This window comes from Stenella coeruleoalba (assembly GCF_951394435.1).
Source record: "Stenella coeruleoalba genome assembly, chromosome: 1".
Classification (NCBI taxonomy): Eukaryota; Metazoa; Chordata; class Mammalia; order Artiodactyla; family Delphinidae; genus Stenella; species Stenella coeruleoalba.
Window position 1 is genome coordinate 19,234,944 of NC_137169.1, and position 23,703 is coordinate 19,258,646.

At 57.2% G+C, this 23,703-nt stretch overlaps 1 protein-coding gene across 1 annotated transcript in view; it reads right to left on the reverse strand.

Annotated features, from left to right (window-relative positions):
- Positions 1-204: 204 nt before the first annotated feature.
- The window catches only part of RUNX3 (RUNX family transcription factor 3), a 60,576-nt gene continuing 37,077 nt past the window's right edge, over positions 205-23,703 (reverse strand). The window contains exons 4-6 of the mRNA XM_079900716.1: positions 17,166-17,270; positions 5,565-5,723; positions 205-842 (exon numbers count right to left, since the gene is read on the reverse strand). Coding sequence (XP_079756842.1) covers positions 298-842; positions 5,565-5,723; positions 17,166-17,270 — 809 coding nt within the window. The 3' untranslated portion in view covers positions 205-297. The remainder of the gene's footprint in view (positions 843-5,564; positions 5,724-17,165; positions 17,271-23,703) is intronic.

A 23,703-nucleotide genomic window follows, 5' to 3' on the forward strand; every position in this document is an offset into this window, starting at 1 on the left:
GTGGCAGGAGGAGGCTACTTCTCCCAAGGGGACGTGGGATGAGATGAGTAGGATCTGGGCTGGGGGTGGGGTCCTGGGGGAGGTCCCGACCCCTCTGTACAAAGACGTGGCTGGACCAGATGCTCTCAGAGCCAGCTACCAGCTCTGGGCCCCAGGACCACAGACCCTGGGCCCACAGCTGCCGTGAAGCGTTAAGTCCCATGAGTGCCCTGAGCCTTGGAGCTGGGCCCGCCACTTGTCTGGAAGGTTCTTGGGGTCCCCGCCACCAGCGGGAGCAGTCCACTTGGACCCGGGCGGTCAGTAGGGCCGCCACACGGCCTCGTCCATGCGGCCGGGCGTGCTCAGCGCGGTAGGCGAGTTGCTGTGGCTGCCATCGGCCTCCACGCCGTCACTCTGGCCACCCAGGCTGGGGTTCATGAGGTTGCCGGTGGCGACAGAGGCGGCGCTGCTGGGGCAGGAGGCCAACATGCGGGTGGGCGAGCGGTCGCCAGCGCTGCTGCTGCCGGCCACCATGGAGAACTGGTAGGAGCCGGAGGACGCGCCGTAGTAGAGGTGGTAGGGGGAAGGGCTGGCCTGGAAGGGCCCGCTCTGGTTCTGCGGGGCCCCCGGGTAGGGCGGTGGGAGGTAGGTGTGGTGGAAGCGGCTGGTGGCCGGCATGCTGGCCACGCTGAGGCTGCCGATGCTCGTGCCCGAGGGTGTGGCGCTGTAGGGGAAGGCGGCCGACATGGCCCCTGGGTAATGCATCCGGGGGTCGGGGAAGCGGCTCTCCGGGAGGGTCGGCAGCGCTGCGAAGGAGCGGTCAAACTGGCGGGGGTCGGAGAAAGGGTTCAGGTCGGAGGTGCCTGGGGGACAGCAAGGAGGATGGTCAGTCACCGCCCAACACCACTCCGGCGGCCTTTCTTCAAGAATGACCTCGGGCTCTGGTTTACAGGCCCATCTAGGGGGATCCCTGGTGCTACATGTGGCTCTGCTCCCACCGCCCTGAGCTGCTCGGGGGCTGGAGCCTGCTGATTCCCAATCCGGTCCCACCTGGGAAGCAGGTGCGAGCAGGGGTCTGGGCTGTGGGTGGCCCCGGGCTCTGCCGGGGCAGGCAGAGGAGGGGGAGGGCTTTTCTCTCCTCCCGGCATCCTCTTCCCAGCCTAGCCATGCAGAGGCCTGTCGAGGGGGCAGGTGGGCTCCCCGCTGGGCTGTGGGTGCATGGGGAGCCAAGGGCGGGGCCAGCACAGGCCGCCCAACATCCTGGCCTGGCAGGTTCCCCTCCCTCTCTCGCTCTTGGTAAAGAGGGTCTCCAACGGTCCCGTGAGATTGGGAGTCAGGCCCTGCTCTCGCAGACGAGGAACCAGGCAGAGAGAGAAAGGTGGCTTCTCCTGATGCTGCACAGAAAGGACTGGAACTCATCACGAGGCCTCTGCTTTCTGCTCCCGCTGGGGTGTACGTGCGTGTGCGCCTGCACCTCTCCTGCCCACGTGGGGCTCAGTTAGGTTACGGGAGCTTCCGCCTGTGCTGTGGCAGCTGGGTCCACGGCAGCTCTGTCCATCCCCCCCGCCCCCACCCCGGCCTCAGCCTGGGCCTGTGTCTCCAGGGCTGCCCTGCAGGCTGGAGCTGACTGGTGGCCAGACAAGGATCAGATGCCACCCTCACCCGCCTCCACAGCAAAGCGAGACAGATGGCAGCCAGAGGGGCTTGGTGGCCTGGACCCTGCCCTTGTCACAGAGAGACCCAGTGTCCAGCCCAGGCCTCACCCTGGCTCCCCCAGGAGTTTGCTCCAAGACAAAAGCATCCCAGCCTCTGCCCCGTACTTTTGTAATCACAGACCCCCCCAAACCTCAACACTCAAAGGGGTTCAGGATTGAGTCTAAACCCCTTGGTAGGAAGACTGAGACTCAGAGAGGGTGAGGCACTTGCCTAAGTGTCACACAGCACATTGGACCTACACAGAATCCTAGGGCTCTCAGTCCTGAGTTCTGACACGTGCCTGAAGGGTAACTGTCCCATCTTTGAGGCAGCACAACTGTGTGGTCTCTGAGGTTGGATACTTATCTTAGTTCTGACACTTACTAGCTGTGTGTCTTTGGGCAAGTCACTAAACCTCTCTGTGCATCAAGTTGTCCCACATGAAAAATGGAGACAATAACAGTTCCTAGGGATTAAATTAGTTAATACATGTAAAGTGCCTACACTGGGCACACAGCAGGGGCCTGATGAGGGTTTCTGCTGCCACTGCAGCTGTGACACCTCCTGTTCTGGGCACTCAGGAGAACCGGCTCATTCAGGGCCCTGCAAAGCTGAGCCCCTGACCCTGGGCCTTCCTTGTACCCTGGCCAAGGGGTGACTCTGGGCAGCAGTGGGGAGGTGGATGAGCCCCCAGCAGCAGTCTAAAGTCTGTCTGTTCCCAAGCCCTCTGTCCACCAAAGACTAGGGGCCAGAGCGGGCTGAGGAGGAGGCCAGCCTCTGCCCCTGGCCAGCTCCAGGTGTGCACCGCCTGCCGTGCCTGAGGCGTGGCTGAGCTGCAGGTGCCCTCAGGCCTCATTCCCCAGATCTGCTTGAGGTGCTGTGCGACCTCAGATAAGACTTGTAACTTCTCTGGACTTTGGGGTCTTCCCAGCTCAGCTGGGGGGGTGTTTCCTCAGCAGCAGGCTCTGGTCCCGGATGTGGATGATACGGGATGAGGCTCCGGGCTCCAGGTGGGGAGATGTGGGGGCTAGGGGCCGGGAGACGGGGGCCTTCTGGCCCATCTGGACCCTCCCTCACAGATCCCTTGGCTGGTCAGTGCTGCCCTGAGGCCTAGGGGTCGGGGGAGCCTGGCTCCTGCCCTCATCTCTGAACCCCAGGGGAAGAGCCTTGTTGGCAGCGCCTGGCACCCCGAGCACAGCCAAGCATGAGGCTAACACTTGCCCTGAGCCCAGGGGAGCGAGCGCTGCCGCCTGACAGGAGGGAGCCCAAACAGGGAGCCCAGGATGCGATGGCAGGGCTGTAGCCTGGGCCTCCGTGCCAGGTGGGCCCTCGGGGGTCACGTGGGCTGCGGGCAGGCCTGCCCGGCCCTCTCACCGTCCTCTCCTGCCTCCCTCCCCGGGTGGGGGGAGTGTCTGCCCTCAGCACCCCCTCAGCTCCTGCCCCCAGCCCCGCCCCCTCCAGCCCAGTAGCCCCAAGAAACCCGAGCTGGCCAGGCCTCTGTCGAGCAGCCAATCCCAACACTGGAAGGAAATGTTTATTTTCTTCTCCAAATTGCCCCAGCTGCTGTGTGGTGGCTGAATGAGGCCTTTGAGCTGTGAGAAGCCCCCATTGTGGGCGGTCACAGCCAGGGGGCTGGGGGCTGGGGTACGGAGGGGTTGGGGCCTCGGCACTGCTTGCCAGTCACCAAAGCTGGGGGGTCAAAGCTATTAACAGGAACCAAGAGAAGTGGTGGTGGGGTATCCTGAGGGGGAACCCCAGGATGGAGTCTGAAAGTAGAGGCTTGTCCCACCAGGAGGGGAGGGCCAGTGAGAGGGACTCCCCAAGCCTGGCCCTGCCAACACCCCTGTGACAGATACCTCCTTCTTCCCACTTTACAGATGAGAAAACTGAGGCTCAGAGAGGTGAAGCGACTTGCCTAAGATCACACAGCCAGCGCCTGGCAGAGCCCGAATTCCTAGCCAGGTCCACCTGACTGCAAAGTTCACGTTCCTTCCTTGGTCTTGGTTGTCAAAAGCCCTTCCTCTCACTCCAAAGGGGACAGGCCTGAGGACGGGGAGGCCTGGCTGGTGTGAAGGGCCACAGAGGCTGCCTGAAGTCCAATGCTGTGGGTGGCTAGCGAGCACCCTGCCTCAGGATACAGCAGAAGGGGAAGGACTGGGTCAGCCACTATCCCACACAGGCCCGACCTCCTCTCCTCCCAGCCTCGGGGGAGGCAGGGGCTCTGCCTGCTGCTGGGCTAGGCCTGGCCCTCTGGGGCTGGACGGAGGGTGGGTAGGCCTGCCTCAGGCTCCAGCAGGTGCTGATTCCCAACCTATGTCCACACAAATGGAAAGAGAGGTGGGTTCTCCTTCCACGGGAGCTGCTGGACAGGATGCCACTGTTAGCCCCCACCTGCTGGGTTCCAGGGCCCCCCGGCTGGGCCCCAGCTCTGCCCATGTCAGGGAAAGGCCTGGAGTGTTAGACCACTGTACCTGCGCAAAGGCTGGCCTGCCAGGAAGGGGAGCGTGGACAGCTTCTGGGCAGGGGTGGGCATGAGCCCAGAGGACATCTTACTGCCTCTTGAGCTCAGACCCCTCTACCCTGCAGCCCCCCTGGCTCAAGAGTTGCTGAGTGTTTCAAACTCGACAGCCCGTGGCTAAGAGCCTGGACCTGGGGCCTCTCCCCACCTTGGGGGCTCAGCAGGGCCAAGGCCCAGCTTCCCAGGCCAGAAGGGAGGTACCGTCTCTTCACACCACGGGGCTGCATCAAGTCCCCCTGCCATGGCATTGTGCCTGGCACACATGGCCAGGGCTGGGGGCAGGGCCTCCCTTAATGGAGAGACCCAGCAGGGACTCCCTCTCTTGTGCCCTCAGAAGTACAGGAAGTTCCTGGGGGCAGGTGCTGTGGACACTTTGAACCTGGTCATTGATGCGCTGTGTGACCCAAGAGTGGCCCTTAACCTCTTAAGCCTCAATTCACTCATCTGCCAAATGGGTTCTAACCAGGACCTGGAGGACCAAGAAAGAACAGACACCCACGGTGCATGACGGCCGCAGCCAGCCCTCCCGGCCGCGTCCAGCACTGCTGCCGAGCACTCTCCACCCCTGCCTGGCCTGAGGGTCAGCTGCGCACTCAGCCTCCTGCACCCCAACCCACCAGCCAGGAGAACCTGGACAGCAGCGTAGATGTTCACCATCTGACCACCTACCGAGCACCTGCTATGTGCCAGGCCCTGTACACCCGACGGCCTGCCCGAGACAGGCTCACACGTGCCTGCCATGTCCATCTGGCCAAGGGGTAAAGACTCCATCCTGGCCTCCGCCCACAGGCCTCCCTCCTCCTTCCTGTTTGGGAAGAGTCTCTGGGCCAGGCGGGGACCTTTCTCAGGAGATGCTCTGTCTCTCTCCAGGGACAAATTCACTTCACAGTTTACAAAGTTTGAGTGCAGTAACGTCATCTGAATGTCGCCCGAGGCCCAGGCAGAGGCATCCACCACCACCCCGCTTTCAGATGAGAAAGTTGAGGCCTGGGGGGCTGTGACGTCCTTGACAGACACGTGTCTGTCTCAGGCTCCTGGGGCGAGGCCTGCCCAACTGTAACGGGTGCACTGGGGGACTAATACCCATTTCCCGCCGGGCACAGGGAGCCCGTGGAGGGCAGGGACTGTGCCTGTCTATTCATCCCTGGGGCCAGGCACCACGACGGCACAGGGTGAGTGACAGTAAATGTTTGCTGAATGAATGAAGGAAGGGCTGAGCCCAGGACCGGGCAGAGCAGGCCGCGTTCCTTTATACCAAACACCAGGGTGGTGCAGCCGGCGACCCTGGGATGAGCTTTGGGTCCGGAGCAGAGAGACCGCTTCCAGGCCGCCGTCCCCTTCTCCCACCGCAGCCCCCCTCCCTGCGACGTACCTTGGATGGGGGTCTGGGCCTGGCTGCTGAAGGGGCCGGCGGTGCTGAGCGAGCCTCGGGGGCTGGGCGCGCTCGGCGTCACCCGCATGCGCAGGCGCTCCAGCTCCCCGAAGCGGTCGGGGAACGCCTTGGTCTGGTCCTCCAGCTTCTGTCGATGCCCTGCAGAGCATGAGAGCCCGTGAGAAGCTGGTCCCCGTGAGTCTCAGGAGGCAGAAATGCCTTGCTCTGCTGGGAAGTTCTCCCTGAGGTCTACCCTTAGGCCTCTGTAGGGAGAACCCAAAGGCCACTACCGATGTCTCTTCTGAACAGAGAATGGTCAGTACGTGCTGCCCTGGGGCTGCCATCATCTCACTCGTACCTTCTTATGCCACAGGTGAGGCTCAAAGAGGTTCCAGGCCACAGAGCCAGTAAGTTGTGGAGTCAAGATTTGAACTCAGCATTCAAATCAAAGCCTGCGACCTACACCTGTACGTTACGCTTTTTGGCAGAAGGGGACTCTGAGGCAACAGGCACGGGAAAGGGGCTTAAGCAGGCTCCCATGGGAGGCAGGAAGAGAACCCAGGCATGCTGCCACTGTCTGCCCCCCAGCATCCATCCTGCCTGCCATTCACATCTGCAAGAGGAATGGGAGATGGCCCCGGAATGGGAATGCTGGCTCCTCCAGCCCAGAGCTACCCTGGGACCCCCAGCACATGCCTTCTCCCCTCTGGGTCTCAGACAGGAGGGGAAATTCACCACGATGCTGGGAAGTGGAGTGGGGCGCTGTGTGAGGGGCTGGACTCCCATCTCTGTCCCGAAGCTGGGAACAGGGGACCAGGGCACCTGGCTTGGGCATCACACTTGGAGAAACCGCCAGCATTTCCCAGTATCCCTCTGCCACGGCCCACACAGGAAGGACCCCAGCCTCGTCAAGATGGCCATGCCCCTGCCTTGAAGCTGCCAGCCGAGGCCACCCTCAAGGCTTCTCGAATGACATCAGGCTTGCAGGGACCACCACCTCTCTCTCTCTCTCTCTCTCTCTCTCTCTCTCTCACACACACACACACACACACACACACACACACACAAACACACCACTTTTTCAATTACTCATTTTACATTTCACAAGCAAAGTATGAATAGCTACAAAAATAAAAGCATTCCAGGTAAGGCTAATGGCCCCTCTGACCCACCCTAAATCCCTGCCCAGAAATCCCCACGTGATCAGTTTGGAGGTCTTTCTTTCGAGCCGTTTTTTGGTTTCACGTGCATGCAAAACACAGAGCAAGTTTCTCACAGAACTTTCTTGAATGGTCTCAGCCTGGCTGTATCATTCTCTAACTTGCTCTTTCAGTAGCACACCTGGGGGGCCACCTCAGTTTCCTTATCTGATAGCTGGAGAGAGTAACCCAGCCCCAGAGAAACAACAGAGCTCCCGCAAAACCTTGGGAGCCCACCCCGGGGCACAGTGAGGGGCAACAGGTGGGGGCGGGACGGCCTCACTAAGCCTGTGGGTGTCCCTCGTTCCTGCTCGTCACATCCCCTGGAGGTCGCAGTCCCCTCAGCCGTTCCTCTCAGATGGACACTTAGCTCACTTCCAAATGATCCCCCTGCATGCAGGACTCCCAGGAATATCTCTGTTCACACACCTCCTTGTGTTGGGGGATTTCTCCAGGGCAGACCCTGTGTTATAACAGACTCCTCACTGAGAGGACCGGATATTCCTGGGCTCTCCTGATCAGCCTGTCAGCCGAGGTTGGCCCGTTGGGCTCCACCTGACCCTGAGGGAGGAGGCCAGGCAGACAGGTGGGCCTGGTCCTCTTTTTACAGACAAGGGAACTGCAGTTCAGAGAGGTGAAGAGGATTGCCCGAGGTCACACAGCGAGGAAAGAGGGAGGATGTCTTAGACTTGGGATCCTTGGAAAAGAAGTGTGGGGAAGGGCTAAGGGAGAGGGGAAGGCTTGCCTGAGTCCTGGGGTCTTCAGTGACACGAGGAATCTTCTAGATTGACAGAGAAAGAAGGAGAGAAAGGTAGCGGGAAGTAAAACAAAACTCCTCACCAGGCTTGCTGAGGCTTGGAAAATGGTGTCCTAGGGGCCTGGAAGGTGTGAGATGACTCTTCACTGCCACTGGGAGTGAGGGGACAGAGGTGGGGACTTCAGAATGGGCCTGACTTCTGATTTTCAAAAGGGGGATGCAATGCATTCTGGTACCCACAGGCCCCTAGTCTTGCTACACACCACTGTCACAAGCTCAAACAGGCATGTGAGAGCCCTTAGAAATGGAACAGGTTGTCCCAGGAGCCTCAATGGGCTCAGCAAGTCACCAAGAACCAGGGACCCAATTTCCCCTCCGAGGAGGCCCCAGGCCTGAGCCCATGGGACATCCAGCTGCCAAAATGAGACCACCTGGCTCCCAGCCGGGCCCCCCACTGCGCCTCCCAGGACCCTTGGCAACAGGAAAAACGTGGGCTGGGGGTAGTTTGGCTGGAGCTGGGGCCACCAGGTTAGATGACTATGGGGGCTGGGCAAGTCGCATAAATGAGGCACATGGGATGCGTAGGGCCTGGGGCAGACTGGAGAGGGTGGGCCTCGTAGAAGGGGCCGTTGCCATCCAGTCCAGCTGACTGGTGCCCTGGTGGGGGTGGACCCAGTGTTGCCAGAGCTTCCAGTTTACCGGAAGCCATAAACCTGCTTTTATGTGAAGCCTCCCGTATTTTATGTGTTGGCAATTCAAATACTGAAAACAACAACAAAATAACTCGACCACTGTGTAGAACATGTCCTGTTCAGGGGCTGCCGGTTTGCATCCTCCAAGCTTGGGATTTCATTTGCTGGTTGGTTGTCTAACCTTAGCCAAACCTTAGCCATCGAGGACTGGCTCATGGATACCCCTCAGGACGTCGTCTCTAGGGAAGTGCCGGACGGCCTGGCCTCAGTCCTGATCGGCCTTGGAGGAAATGCTGTTGCCCTGGCTGCCGAGGCCACTGAAAATGGCAAGGCAATGTGGATGAGCTGGGGCATGAATGAAGTCGGAACAATCTCAACAGGCAGGAAGCCGGCTGGATAGATCTGGAGACCGCAGACTGACCTGACAGCAGCTCAGGTGCAGAGGATCTGGGTGTCTTAGTCAACCACAAGCTTGAAGTGAGCCAGTGGGGTTACACGAAAGCTGGTCTCGTTATCGCCACTGGCTAATAAAGTCCCGTTTCTGAGTCACACTGTGCACTATGTGTCTAGAGATACTCCTCTGGGCCAGTGGAAGGAGGGAGGGGTTCGCAGCCAGCCTGGGTCCGAGGATGGGCTCTGCCGCCTGGTGGCCTCACTCCTTTCCCCCACCCACCCCGAGCCACGGTGTCTGCATCGTGGTGCCCTCGCAGGTCGTGGTGCTGGCCAAATAAGGTGACCGGATGCTCTCCACCCACCTGGGGCCCCACCATCTGCACGGTCACTTCTACCCCAGCCTGTGCCAAGGGACGCAGGATCATCATCCCCACATAGAGACCAGGACACGGAGGCCAGGTTGCTAAGTCCTGTCCGGGACACAAAGCCAGGACAGTGGAGCTGGCGTCGGCACCCAGACCCCGACTCCAAGTCCAGTGCTCTTTCTCCTGACACTTCCCTTTTGGTCCCATTGTACAGATGGGGCCACTGAGGCTTCAAGATGAGCCCTACACTAAGCGGTTGGTCTGGGATATAAATCAGGTAATGTGGTCCCAGAGCCCACGCTCCCACCACATGCTGCTCTGCCTTCACACAGGGCAGACTTCCTGGAGGAGGAGTTTTAACAGCACTTGGGGAACTGCTTCCTTGTTGCTGTGGAATGCTGGAGCCACGGCCCAGGAGGGGCAAGGGGAGCTGAGGTGACTCCACGTGGCCAGGGCGCCACAGAGTCTCAGAGCCACGGGGCCTGGGCCTTCACACTGGGAGCAGAGCGGAACTCCCTGTGCCTGAGGAAAGAAGATGTGCCTTCAGAATAGACCTCTTTCATTCGGCTGCCCACAGTGAGAGCTGGGTGGGGAGCCCTGGCCCAGCTCACTAGGTCACCAGGGGCCCAGCCCTTTCATGCTGGGACTCAGTTTCCCATCTGCACACACTGCTCACTGAGGCCCCTCTAGCTTTGAAAGTCCCTGACTTAAGACTGCAAGACTCAGCCACTGGCCAGGATGAGCCCCCCACGGGCACCCCCATCACCGCCTCCTGCTGCTGCTGCTCCCAGGGTTTCTCTAGTATTTATTCTCTGCCTCTTCCAGGAAGCCCCCTTCTCCCAGCACCTTGCAGGCTAAGAGCAGTAGCTAGCAGGAACGGAAAGAAAAACAGTGGCCGACACTTACTCAGTGCTTCCTCCACTCCACTGTCTAAGCGGTTGACACGCTCTGCCTTGTTTCACCTGCATTATCCCCATGAGGGGGTCTACCACTGTCCCTAGTTCACAGGTGAGAAAACTGAGGCTCAGTGAAGGCCAGGGACATGCTCGAGGTCACATAGAGGCACCTGGCCACCTTGTCTTCCCGGAGCCCATCTTGTAGGAAAGGAGCCTGGGTTTGGAAAGTCAGGGGCTCCAAACAATGGGTGTTAGGACCCAGCCCGGGCCCAGGGCCCAGAGCAGGTGCAGGATTACAGGCCTGGAAAGAAGAAGATGAGAGGGTCTCAGTGGACTCCACCAGGAGCCCTGCCCTGCTCGGAAGCTCAGCGCTGAGCGTCCAACCCTCTAATCACACCCTGCTCTAACCCACCAAGTCCCTCTGCTCCTCTGGGCCTCAGTTTCCACAGCTGTCAAGTGGTTATCATAGTGTCTAACCCCTGAGTTGAGGATGAGCTAGAGGACAGGCCCCAAGTGTTTCAAGGCAGAGCACTTTGTGCAGAGGAGGGGGACTGCCTGGGGACGGCCCCACCTTGGCCCTCTGGACCTCGCTTGGGCTGCCTGTCCGCCTGCGGCGCCTGGGCTCAACTCACTGACAGCCCGTGGGACGGCACCTGCTCCGATCCTCACTTATGACCCTCCAGGACCCAGCGGCCCAGGCCTGTCCCAGGCAGCTCTTACCCACTGGGCCACAGCTGTGTCACCTGTGAAGTGGAGCTCACACTCTAACTCCTGAGTCTGGGGACAGGCCGGGAGAATTAAACAGCCCACCTGGCCGTGGCACTCAAGGAAGGCACTCCGGGTTTACAACCCCTCCTCAACGGATCTGGACAGTGGGAGGGCCCAGCCTCGCAGGTGTGTGAGAAGGATAAAAGTTGGGGGAGGAACGCTGGGGCCCAGCCAGGTGGGTGACTCACCCGGCATCTCTCAGCACCGGGCCAGCACCAGGTCCCCACACCTGCCAGGTACCTGGTGCTTCAGGGGGAAATCCAGGGGCCATCAGGGCCACGCCCTTGCCTTCACACTGGCCTGACACAAGCCCCCGTGATGAGAGTGGCAGTCGCTTGAGCAGACATCTACGACGTGCCAAGCACTGTGCCAGGCAGGCCACGCGTGTCGTCTACAAGGGCCACGATCCTCCGAGAGGCCGCTATCATCACAACCATTTTACAGATGGGAAAGTGGAGGCACACGGTCAAGGTCAAACCTGGACTGGTCAGCGTGTTGCATGGAGCTCAGCTGCTAAGGTCTTGACTTCCCAAGACCTCCAAGAGAGCAGAGCTGGGTTCCTTGGCAGTGAGGCCCGACTGGCAGGAGGCCAGCTCAGTGTCCTGCCGCGGTGGGGTGAGGGGGGCAGGAGGCCAACGGGAGCAGGGAGCGGGGAGAAACAGAGCTGGGCGGGGCCCCAGGAGCAGCGTGGTCTGCAGGCAACAATGTGGGCTCCAGCCATGGGGCCCTTCTCCCATCGGAAGCCACTTGGCCACCTCCTCGGCTGCCCGGCCTGGCCCTGGGGCGGCCACATCCCATACACAGCAGCCACTGTCTGTCCAGCCGTGGGGTGGGGCACCCGGGCCCAAGGCCCGCTCTGCGGCCGGTCAGGAGATTTACCCCTGGTTCCTAACAGCCGAGCAGAGTCGTAGGTGGGGGCTGAGCCCCAGGTGGTCTGCCGTGAATTGGCCCCCTGTGAGCAGATGAAAGCCAGTCGGTGGCTAGGCAAGGAACCAGGCGGGTGGGGGGCCAGCGGCTCTCCCAGGGGCACAACTGGGGCTTCCAGTGGCCTGGAGTTGATTAGGGGAACCGGGGAGGTCCAAGGTTAACCCCTTCCCTCCTGCTGGGTGCACTCCCCCTGGAGGCGTGGGGTCCTGGGAGCCAGGGGCCAGGAGCAGTTGCCTCTCGTCAAGCTGGGCATCCCTCCAATCCCACCTGGAGCTGAGGACAGAACTGTGGCAACTTTAGGACGGCCACAGTCCTAAAGTTGCAGGCTCAGGGTCACTTTTCCTGCCCACGTCGTCTCCCGCCCCCAGCAGCCCCAGTGGCTGTCTGCTCACCTCCTTCAGGCCTCTGCTCAAATGTCACCTCTTCAGGAGGCCTCCCCTGTCCCCCTCCCACTGTGGGTCCCCGCCCTGCACTCTCCACCGCTCCCCCCCGACCCCCAGCTTAGATTTTCTTTGCAGGGCTTCTCACTACCTGAAATTAAACTAGCTAATCATCTGTTTACCTCGTTTATTTATTCAACAAATATTTACTGAGCACCTACTAAGTGCTCACGTCCGTGTTCCAGGGTCTACATCAATGTCTGGCAAAGCAAAGAACCCCCACCATGGAGCATATATAGTAGTCAGGGGAGATGAAAAATATGTGAAATAAATGAGTGAACTTAGCATCTTAGGAGGCGATAAGTAAAATGAAAGCTGGGAAGTGTAAGGGCGAGAGGGGGATGCCTGTGTGTTTGATTAAAACAGCGTGGTCAGGGGAGGGCTCACTGAGAAGTGTGAGCAAAGACTTCAAGGTGGGAAGCAGCGAGCCACACGTCTGGGGTTGTTGGGGGAGGCGTGTCCCAGGTAGAGGGAACAGCAGTGCAAAGGCCCAGAGGCAGAAGTGTGAAGCTGCCCAGTTTGAAGACTGGTCAGGAGGCCAAGGTGGCCAGAGTTGGGTAAGTGAGGAGAAGGGTGTCAGAGAGGAAGGCAAGGGGTAAAGGGCACAGATCAGGTTGGGCCTCGTGGGCCATGGTGACCATAGCATGGTTTACCATTTCTCCCCACCCCTAGTGTGTGAGACCCAAGAGGGCCAGAGCCCATCTGTTGGTTCACTGCAGTGTCCCTAGCTTCTAGAATAGTGCCTGATACATGGTCGGTACCCAGAAAAATATTTGTTGAAACCATCCCATGTACACTTTGGGGAAGAAAGGGCCCTCAGGCAAGATGTCAGAACAGCCGCCGGCCCATGGCCTCAGGCAGCATGGAGAACTTGTGTCCTGCCCTCTCAGCTACGGCACCTGCTAAGCCTGGGAGACAGGGTGAGCAGTTCCCACGCTGCAGTCTACCCCAGGCTCGCCAGGCGCTACACCGCCTGCTGCCCCGTATATTGGATCCTGCTCCACTGCTTCTTTACCAGCCCCCGGTGACTCTGAGGGACACCAGCACCGAGAACCTCAGAAACCAAGGCCACACAGGCAGGAAGCCACCAAGCCAGCCTTCAAACCCAGCCGGCCACCTGGCTGCAGACTGGGCACGCTCTGCAGGGCAGCGGAGGGGAACGACCTGGCCACAGAACCCACAGCCGGGCCTCGGGGATCTGCAGGCGCCTCTCCCCGGCTCCCGGGACCAGCCTCTGCTCCCACCCCTCCCCACGGAAGGCTCAGCCCTCACACGGAGTCGGGGGTCACAAAGCAGAAGAAAAGCCCCGAAGGGAAACCCTGTGACAATCCATCAGGGTTGTTGGGTGCCTCCTGCAGGCCAGGCAGCTGTAATTCACGTAAAGCTCACAACTCCCCGGAGCAGAAGCTAATACCATCCCCATCTTACAGACGAGCACACTGAGCTAGGGAGGCCCTTCTGAGCGGCCCTTGTTTCCCTGAGCCCCAGGCTGGAGCCCCTGCGGTGCACCGAAGCTCACCCTTGGGCAAGTGGCTCGGTCTCCTGGCCTGTCTCCTCCTGGGGTTGTCGAGGATCAATTAAGAGACTCCGGGGGACTTCCCTGGTGGTCCAGTGGTTAAGACTCTACGCTTCCAATGCAGGGGACGCAGGTTCTATCCCTGGCTGGGGAACTAAGATCCCACATGCCGTGCAGCACGGCCAAAAAAAAAAGAGACCCTGCACAGGGCCTGGCACACAGGGAGTGCTCGTTGACCAGCAGCAGCTGAGCTGCCCTCTGACCACTTATAGGTGGGGAAACGGAAGTTGGGAAAGGAGGAAGATTTGTCCAAGGTCGCAGAGTGAAGGGCAGGTTGGGGCTGGAACCCAGGGTGCAGGTGAGACCCGCCCTGGGGGCCGGGCAGGGGGAAGAGCAAGCAGGTGCTCAGATGGGAGACTGGGAGATGTGCCGCCTCCCACATCTACTCGTTTCTGTAAATGAGCCTCTGCTAAGATTTTGTTTCCAGTCACTGATCTGGCCCGTACCGCCTTGCTTCTGACTCCAGCTTCTCTCCGCTCCTGATTTCTTTCCCTTCCTCTTGCTGCCTCGACCTATGCCACCCCTTCCCCTACCAGCTCACCCCGAGAAGGGGCTGTCTCATGTCTGGGGGACCTCAGGAGAGACGAGCAGGCAAGGACTTGACCGGGGGCTTCCAAGGGTAGGGCTGAGCCTCCACCCTTAGCCAGTGGCCTCGGCTGGGGAGGGTGGGCAGCTGCTCTGGGCTGGGCAGGGCTGAACGTGGAGGGTTCTGAGGGATTCCAGGCATTGGCCGGTCCCTGGGTGCCTTCCCCCCAAGCTCCCAGCGCCCTCTGCCTCTACACAGTGGGTGCTCACTCTTTCGTGGAGTGGCTCCTAACAGCTCATCATCACGTTGAGCCCAACCGCGGCTCCCATTCATCCTGATTCTGCCCCTGGAGACTTCGAGTACGATACCACCTCCCTCAACGGAGACCTGATACCTCTATCACTATGGCCTGCGTTTCTCAGCAGCCGCCCTGCTGCCGACCAAGAAAGGTTCACCATCGGCTAACGGTGCTAGTGGTGGGAGTACAGAGGGGGTGCCAGGTACCAGGGATAAGAGAATACCACAGATACAGACTCACAAGGACCCTCTGCTACAGCCAGATGCTATCCACAAGCCATCACTGATCTCCAGGCCTGCAGGCTGGGTGGTATCATCCCACTTCCTGGAGGAGGCAGCTGAGGCCCACAGAGATCAGACCTTGCCCAAGGTCTCCAAGCCAGGCAAGCTGGTTCAGAATCTGCTCTCTGCACCAAGGGCTTATGGCTCACAAGGGCTTTCCAGCCATCACCACCTTGAGACTCTTGGGGTCACTGACCCGGTTCACAGATGACAAAACTGAGGCCAAAAGGGAGCCACAAAGTCCAAGACCAGGGGCATGGACCCATCCACATCCAATCCCAGCAGGAAGGACTCAGCAGGAATCTGGCCAGGGCAGGTGCCAGCTGGGAGGTGAGTAACTTGGGCCTGATCACCAGGTTCAGGAACCCGAGGCAGGGTGGAGGAGGTGTGGCCCTGAGAGGCCTACAGGGAAACTCTTCCAGGGCCACCGGGCCCAGCTCTGAGCCTTTCCCAAGTGGCCAGGTACTGGAGTGGGCCCAGGAACTGGACAGATGGGGAGCCAGGCCTGGGTGGCCCTCACTGGCGCTGCCCTGGTACAGCCACACCCCATTCTCAGCCTCCTGCCTCAGGCCCACTTAGCCCTGGAACTGGAATTGAAGGCTGCCTCTGGGAAGACTGGCGCCTCCCTGCACCTGAGACAGTGTGACGCCCTGGTCAGGTTCTCAACATCCCCAGGGCTGGATTCTCTCCTCCCTGGAACTAGTGACCCTTTGGTTCTGGATCCCATGAGACAATAAATGTGAGAGGGTTTTCTAAACTGTAAAGGGCCACAGTTACAAAGAGAAGGACACGGCAGCTCTCAATACACCAGGCATGAGCATGCCGTGAGTGGGGGCCAGTCCACACAAGAGCTCTGCTCAGAGCTCAGGAAGCAGCCAGTCCAGCGATGACCAGCTGCTTCTTTGTTTCACTCATTCATTCAGGGAACACAGGCCTCAGGCCCACTGTGGCAGCTGCCCCTCCAGTTTCCCCAGTCTGAATCTGCAAGCTCTAGGTCATTCAGCAGGCAGAAGCAATGAAACACAAACTTTCTTTGATGCTAAAGTGCATGGATCAGGGCTCCCTGCACAGAATATGTGCTCAATAAATATTTGCAGAATCAAATTTGCATTCCTGATCTCAAGATGTGGGTCCTGGGGTCAGAGTGTCTGGGCTCTGTGTGACTTAAGTCACATGCTAAGACTCAAAGAACGTTTCCAAGGAGGGGATCTGGCCTTGCAGCCCGAGCAGCCCCTACTTCTGATGGCTCCCTCCCTCCGCCACTGGCAGAGGAAGCTGGGGTGGAGTAGAGCAAAGCTGGCCCAACCTCCACCCTCACACACACACACCACACACACACCACACCACACACACCACACACACACACACACACACACACCACACCACACACACCACACACACACACACATACACCACACCACACACACCACACCACACACACCACACACACACACACACACCACACCACACACACCACACACACACACCACACACACACCACACCACACACACCACACACACCACACACACACACATACACCACACCACACACACCACACACACCACACACACCACACACACACACACACACCACACCACACACACCACACACACACACCACACACACACCACACCACACACACCACACACACACACACACATACACCACACCACACACACCACACCACACACACCACACACACACATCACACACACACCACACCACACACACCACACACACCACACACACACACACATACACCACACCACACACACCACACCACACACACCACACACACACATCACACACACACCACACCACACACACCACACACACACCACACCACACACACCACACACACCACACAGACACACACACCACACCACACACACCACACACACACACCACACACACACCACACCACACACCACACACACCACACACACACACACACACCACACCACACACACCACACACACACATCACACACACCACACAGACACCACACAGACACACACACACCACACACACACCACACCACACACACCACACACACCACACACACACACACACACCACACCACACACACCACACCACACACACCACACACACACATCACACACACCACACAGACACACACACACCACACAGACACACACACACACAACACACACCCATCCTTTTCCTTTCCTTAAAGGTTGCAAATCCATGCTCCCCCAGCCGGCCCCCAGTGGGCAGTCATCCCTTGGGGTACAGGGAGCCAAGGGCGGGTCAGGTTGGTTCAGTCATCTCCTCTTCCCAGAATGGCTTCCTACAGCCTGGGCTAAGCACAGGCACACGGTCGGGGCGGGGGTGTGGAGCGGAGGACTGCCGTCCGCCACCGCTCCCAGGATCCAGTGCCATCTGTCTGACCTCGGCGACCGCCCTTCCCCCGCTGGGCCCTCCTCCCCGACCCAGGGGGCTGAGTGGCTCCGGCACTTACGTCTGGGCTCCCGGGGTCCATCCACGGTCACCTTGATGGCTCGGTGGTAGGTGGCCACTTGTGTGGGGTTGGTGAACACGGTGATGGTCAGTGTGAAACTCTTCCCTGGGGGGAGTGGGGAATAAAGAAGAGGTTGGCACCTGGAGCTATTCACAACACCCTGAAGCCCTCATCTTCCAGAAGGAGCAGGTCTCTCTACTTTGAACCTGGGCAGAAGATAGGGTTCTGGGTAAAATTCAAGCTGCTGGGGTTGGCATTCAAGGCCCCAGGAGGTCTGGCACCAACTTTACCACATTCCCCTGCCCCACGCTCTGGCCACCCTGGCTTGCTTCCTCCCTGCTTCTTGGCCTTTGTTTGTGCTGTTCCTTCTACCTAGAGACCCTTGCGATTTGGGGGTGGGGAGCTCAGATGAGTACATATTTTTTTTTCATGAAAATAATTAGTGATCTTTATAGAAGACTTTGAGAACACAGAACATATAAAAAAGAAGAAAAAAGAATCACCCACAGTTCCACTGCCAGAGATAAACACTATTAACATTTATTTGGGTGTTCTTTCCTGCAACCCTTTTTGGGCGAGTGTGTGTTTTTACATAGTTGCAATGACACTAAAATAAGTATTTCCGTACCCTCTTTTTTGTTCACTTAACATCACGTCATAAGCACTTACGTCATTAAAAATTCTTCATAAACTTCATTTTTAATGGCTGCAAAACATTTCAACTCCTGGAAGCCTCACTTTTGACTTATCCACCTCCTTACTCTTGGGTGTTACCTTGCTGCTAATTTCTTATTGGCGTGTGCAGCTGGGGCTGAAAAAGGACTGATTTGGGAACTGCAGACATTTCATTTGTAGACACAACTGTTATTTCCAGAGCTCTGTTCTATTTTTAGATAGACATTTGGCTCCAAAGTCTCCATTCAAAATTCCTGAGACGGGAGAAAACTTTTAAAATCATCATTTTTGTTTTACCATTTAAAATAAAACGAAAATGGCCTTCTGTTTATAAAAGTCTTTGCCTACATCTCTGCTTACTTCCTTAGAATAGATTCCAAGAAGCGGTGAGTGATTTCATCGCGTCAGAGGGTTGGGAGGGATTCAGGGGCATTAATCTCTCCGGTGAGATGACTCTCTGGAGAGGATCGTCGTGATTGGTGTGGGCCCGAGTCTACCGTGATGCTGTCAGCATCTTCGTGACCTCATCTATCAAGGTGGAAAGATCTCTTAAACACTCTTGACTTTGTCACCTTTGTTCTATTACTAGTGAGACTGAAATTTTTTATATGTTTATCATCTATCCTAATCCAACACAAATCATTGCTTCATGGTCTTTCATACTTTTCTATTAAGGTTTCAATGCCTTAAGGAAAAATCACTCTATCAAGCTTGTTAACACTCTCCTGTCCTGTTTGTGGCAGTCGGTTTCCCACTCCACTGGCCTTTACATTTCGCTTTCTGACACAAGCTGATTTGCATTTTCAGTTCTACCTCTTGCTGGTGATTTCTCCTGTCATTTTGTCTTTAGAAAGGTTACCTTCAATAAACACCATCCTCTCTACCTTCCACGTTGAATCCTTTGATTCTTCTGGGGGTTTACTGGTTGGGTTTTTCTTCAAAGGGCACCCCAATTTTCCCAGCACCTTTACTGAAGTGAGAGCCCCCTCTCCCGCCCTGTTCTCTACCAGCATCAAAGTCTCCAGGCGTGTGAGGCTGGGGAGGGGTGTGGGGGGAGCTTCGCTGATCCTCAAGTCAGATTGGCCTCCTCCTGCCCTGCTCCCGAGCACCCCTATCTCTGGTCCCCAGTTACAGGCCTGGGGACTCCCCGAGGGCAGGGGCTGATGGCCCTGTGCACCTGTGTCCCCCCAGGGCTGTTCCCATCCTCCCAACACCTCGCCAGGGCAGGCAGGCCTGATTCCATATTCCCACTTCACAAGTAGGAGACGAAAGCTCGGGGGTGGGGGGGGGGGCGGCGGGGTGTGAGAAACGGTAGCTTAGCATGGCTGGTACTCGTTGATCGGTGATGGAGGGAAAACTCCAGCCTCAGGAAGAGGACAACCCAGCACAAAAGAAAACCAGCCAGGCTCCCGGGGCCACACCCAGGAACCCAAGGGCTTCTGAGACTGGGGGGATGTAAGGGGGTAGGGGGACAGAAGGGGTTTAAATTGAGGTGTGACTCAAACTGGGGAAGAGTGGGGCCTCTCTGGAGGGATTTGCCAGAGCTGCCAGCTGGAGGCAGGGGTGGAAATGCAACCCACTCCCGACCTGGAGCTCTGGGCCAGACACCCACCTGGCCCTCACTCAGACCACAGGGGCGCTTTCCATGCTTTCTGGAAACAGGAAGTGCAGAGGCCTCCCGCTCCAGGCCCCACTCCTCCTGGGACCCTCCTTCCCCCCTACTGCTTCCCCTCACTCTGAGGTCTTCTCCCTCCTGGATCCTTTCCCCAGTCAGGCCCTCTCCAGGGGTCCCTGGGCCTCTGACCCTTCCGTCACCTCCTTGGTACCGCAGGGTGCCAAGCCGCTGGGTAGTTGAGGTTGACAGCCCAGGGCTGGATGGGCCCCTGTGCCCCGCACTTGCCAGCTCCCTGGAGTGCTCTATTTCTCACCTTCCTTCCTTCAGGTCATCACTGAAAAGTCACCTTTCCAGTGAGGCCCTCCCTGCTCACTTTATCTAAAGGAGGCTTTTTTTTTTTTTTTTTTTTTAAGGAGGCATTTTTAACTTGGCATCCCTCTTAGAATTGAGCGGGCTCAGAAACTGGGACAGGAAAAGAAAAAAATGACAACTGTATTGTCCCTAGCCTCTAGCTGAAATTTAGCATCTCTCTTAAGTATGAACGTAGGCAACAAACCACAGAGGCATTACAGCGGCCCCTGTGACCTTGTCACCAACAGACGTCACACATATTTACATATCACATTACAGACGTTGCAGATTTCTTTAAATATCTTTCATGCTCGTCACAACTTCAAAGTCACGGTCGTCATCAAACCCGTTGCTAGATCTTGTTATTTAACAAGCTAACAAGGCAGCGCATTTATCACAATTTTTAAAAACGTTTTGCTATGTTTTAATATAATTGGTTTTCCTTGCCATCCTTTGTATTTTATTTCATTCTTTAAAAGCACAATTCTGAGACTGTCAAAGGGGTCCATGGGGTAATGAAAGGTTAAGAAGCTCACTCTGAAGCGTCACAGACCTTCCCACTCCCACTCAATCTGCTTGAGTTTCCCCCTAATGCTTATTACTTCTAATAATCTACCTACTTATTTATTTTATTTTGTCTCCCTTTACTAGATTATAAGCTCCCTGGGGGCCAGAACTTTTGTCTTGTTCACTGCTATGTCCCCTAGGACAGCATCTGGCATATAGTAGGTGCTCAATAAATGTTTGTTAAATGAATTAAGGGCAGAGGTTACTGCTCCCATTTTACAGATTAGAAAACTGAGACTCACAGAGGGGCAATGAGTTGACCAGGTCACACAGTATCCAGGCAGAGTGCCCAGGAAGGTTAGAATGTACTGGAGCCTGCCCCTTCGCACCGACCCTAAGCACCTACTCCTGGGGAGTGAGGAGCCCCCACCAGGCAGCAAACCACAGGCTTGCCCTGAGGTCACCAGCCCACCTTAACAGCTTCCTCCCAGTTTCCAGGCCTGACACCACCCCTCCCAGGTACCCACAGAGACCAGGGAGGGAGGAAGGGAGGGGCTGGCACTTGGGAGCAGGAGTGGGAGGGAGGGGCAAGTGTCAGGTGCCACAAGAGGCAGGGGTCCCACGAACCACAGGTGGGGAAAGCTGTCTCCCTGAGCGCCCATCACCTCTCTCTCCACCTGGCGGCAAACCCATCCGCCCACCTCTCCACTCTCTTAGAACAGGAAGCTGAGAGGACAAAGGAGGTGGACAACTGTGCAGGATCCCCGGGCAAACTCTCAATCAGCTGGGAGCCCAGGAATTGCAAATCAAGGTGCTCCCACCGGCCCTGGTAGGAGGCGGAGAAGTCCTGTCTGGAAATAGTTGCTCCTTGGGGCTGAGAGTGGCCGTAGGCGTCCCCACAGGACCTGGGTCCCTGGATGGAGCAGCAGACACAGCAGGGTCTGGCAGTGCGCCCTTGGGCAAGTCCCTGTCTCTCTTTGCCTGGGTTCCTGTGGGACAAGCCCCACTCACTGGGGCCTCATGGACAGCGGGAGGGGACATCTCTGGGGGCCTCTGGATTTGTTCAATGTCGACCAGGAAGCCATCCACTCCTCCCCCACCAGTGGTCCCCCTAAGCCTGCACCTACACGTTGGCTCCCAAATCTGTCTCCACACACTACGGTTTCTTTTTCACCAGGTCATGACAGTTCAGGAAGTCACGTTGTTTTCATCTTTACCTAGGCCAGTGGCCCCCTCCTAGACAGCATTTTGGGGATGTGTGCTGCGTGGTCCTCAAGAGGTGGGATGTGGAAGGCAGTGGGGGGGGATGCAAATGTCTAGCACTGCACAGGGCAATCAACTATTCACTCTTCCCGTGTGGGAAAAACTTGCTTATGTAGATTCTCTGAGCCATGAGCCTAACTCAGTTTTAGATAAAACAAGGAAAAAGTTTTTACACTCTTTTGATATGTACTGAATTTTCTGGGAGGGAAGACAATTCTTTTTTTTTTAAAATTTTGCTCAGAATTTTGCCAAGAATTGCTCACAGCTTCAGCGAATCATGTCATTGACGGCAGTGCCACGTTCAGACTGAGTCATGTACACCTGGCCTGTCGGGTCGGCCGCAGGGGTCACGGGGCTTCAGCTAGAGGTGCAAACACCCATCCACCTCACAGTGTCTGTCATCTCACCCCAACATTTACATATTCAAATAGATACATCATTATAAGTTACTTTTCCTTTTTCTCTCCATTATAGCTATGGAATTATATAGATTTTGAATATGCACACAGGTGGATAGATTAAGTTATCTTGCGCGTTTCAATTGTAGGATGGTAGAGGGCGTGCTGCAAAAATTTGGTGTAAGAAGGGGCACTGCGGCCGGCAGGGCGGGGACCTTGGCCCTAATCACTGCAGGAGAATGACTTGGTTTCCTTCCCTTCCTTCTCTTGGTTTACACCTTCAGGCTTATCGTGAGAGCTCTGGGGTGGTATCGTGCGTACGCCTTTACGGAAAGCTACCTTCTTGGAATTAAGACAGATTCAAGGAGTAAAATGCAAGGAAACAAGCAGAAGTTTCCATCTGGTTTCTTAGCTCTGGCAGAAGTCAGAGAGCCAGGGAAAGGCTCTGAGTCCAAAACCCCAGCCTGTCCTGCCTCCTAAAGTGGCCCAAACTGCCTGTGTCAACCACCGATCTGTTCCTCAGAGGGAATTTCCCAGTGGGCAGGAGGGGCACGGCAGATGCGGAGCTGCATGCCACAGGACCCCTGTGTCCTCCTATCTCACTGCCAGCCGCCTCCACTTCTCCCACTCGACACTTCACACTTTCTGGGTTTCCCCCACCCCCGCCCAAACCACACCATAATCAGAAAATCAGTGACTGTCACCATTCAAAGGGACTGCAAAGATCTCCTCCAGTCCCAGGCATTTGAAGTAACAAAATCTCTGACCTGTATCCAGCTCTCAGCATGTGCCAGCTGATATGCTAGTACCCGTCTCCTTGATGCTCACAAAAATCCCACGAGGTAGGTAACATTATCATCCCCATGTTACAGACGATGAAACAGAGACACAGAGAGGTTAAGCCATTTGCCCAATATCATCCAGCAAGTCACTGGCAGAGCTGGAACTGAAATCCAGGTCGGCTGCTTGTAGAGCCCAGGCTGTTGAAGACCATGAGCCTCCAAGGTCTGAAAGTCCCGTCAAGTTCCACGGGCATCGGAGCGCCCACTCAGGCCTCTTCTGCCTCCCAGGACCACTGAGACTGGCAAGAGAATGGCTGTGAGGATGCCTCATAGACCCAGCCTCCTGCATCTCCCAGAGCCATGACCCCAGCCTCAGCCTTGCCTGCTCCAGGAACACGCTGCTACACAATGCTTTGGAAACCTATCTCCCTCCCGGTGGGCCTTGCAGGGTGGGTGCGGGTCTGTGGGTATAAATACCACAAAGAAATCGTTTTCAGCAGCAGAAGGGCCAGGCAGGGTCTCAGGAACACAGAATCACCGTCTCTTCGCTTTCCGGAGTTCACCTCCCAGAAGAGGGTGTAGGTGCTTCACTGGGCTCCCAAGACCGACCTCCCCTTCTGCTGCAGCTGTAGGGGGCCTCCCTCGCCACCGCCATCTGGGCCTGCGGACCTGGCCACCACCCCGCCGTCCAACTGCATCCAAGCAAGCTACCACCAGCCAGCGGCGAGCGACTCTCCACTCAGGGCTGGGGCTGGGATTAAGTTGCAAAAGGCTTGAGAGATTGGGGATGACAAAAGGGGCTTGAAGACTAATTAGGAGCAGCAATGAAAGCTTAATTCATAAAAGCAAACATTTTCCATCTATCAACCTGCAACCAGTTAAGGGCAACGTCTGAAAGAAATCTGGGCGTGGGGAAGGGAGCCAACAGGAACAGGAAATGTTTGAAA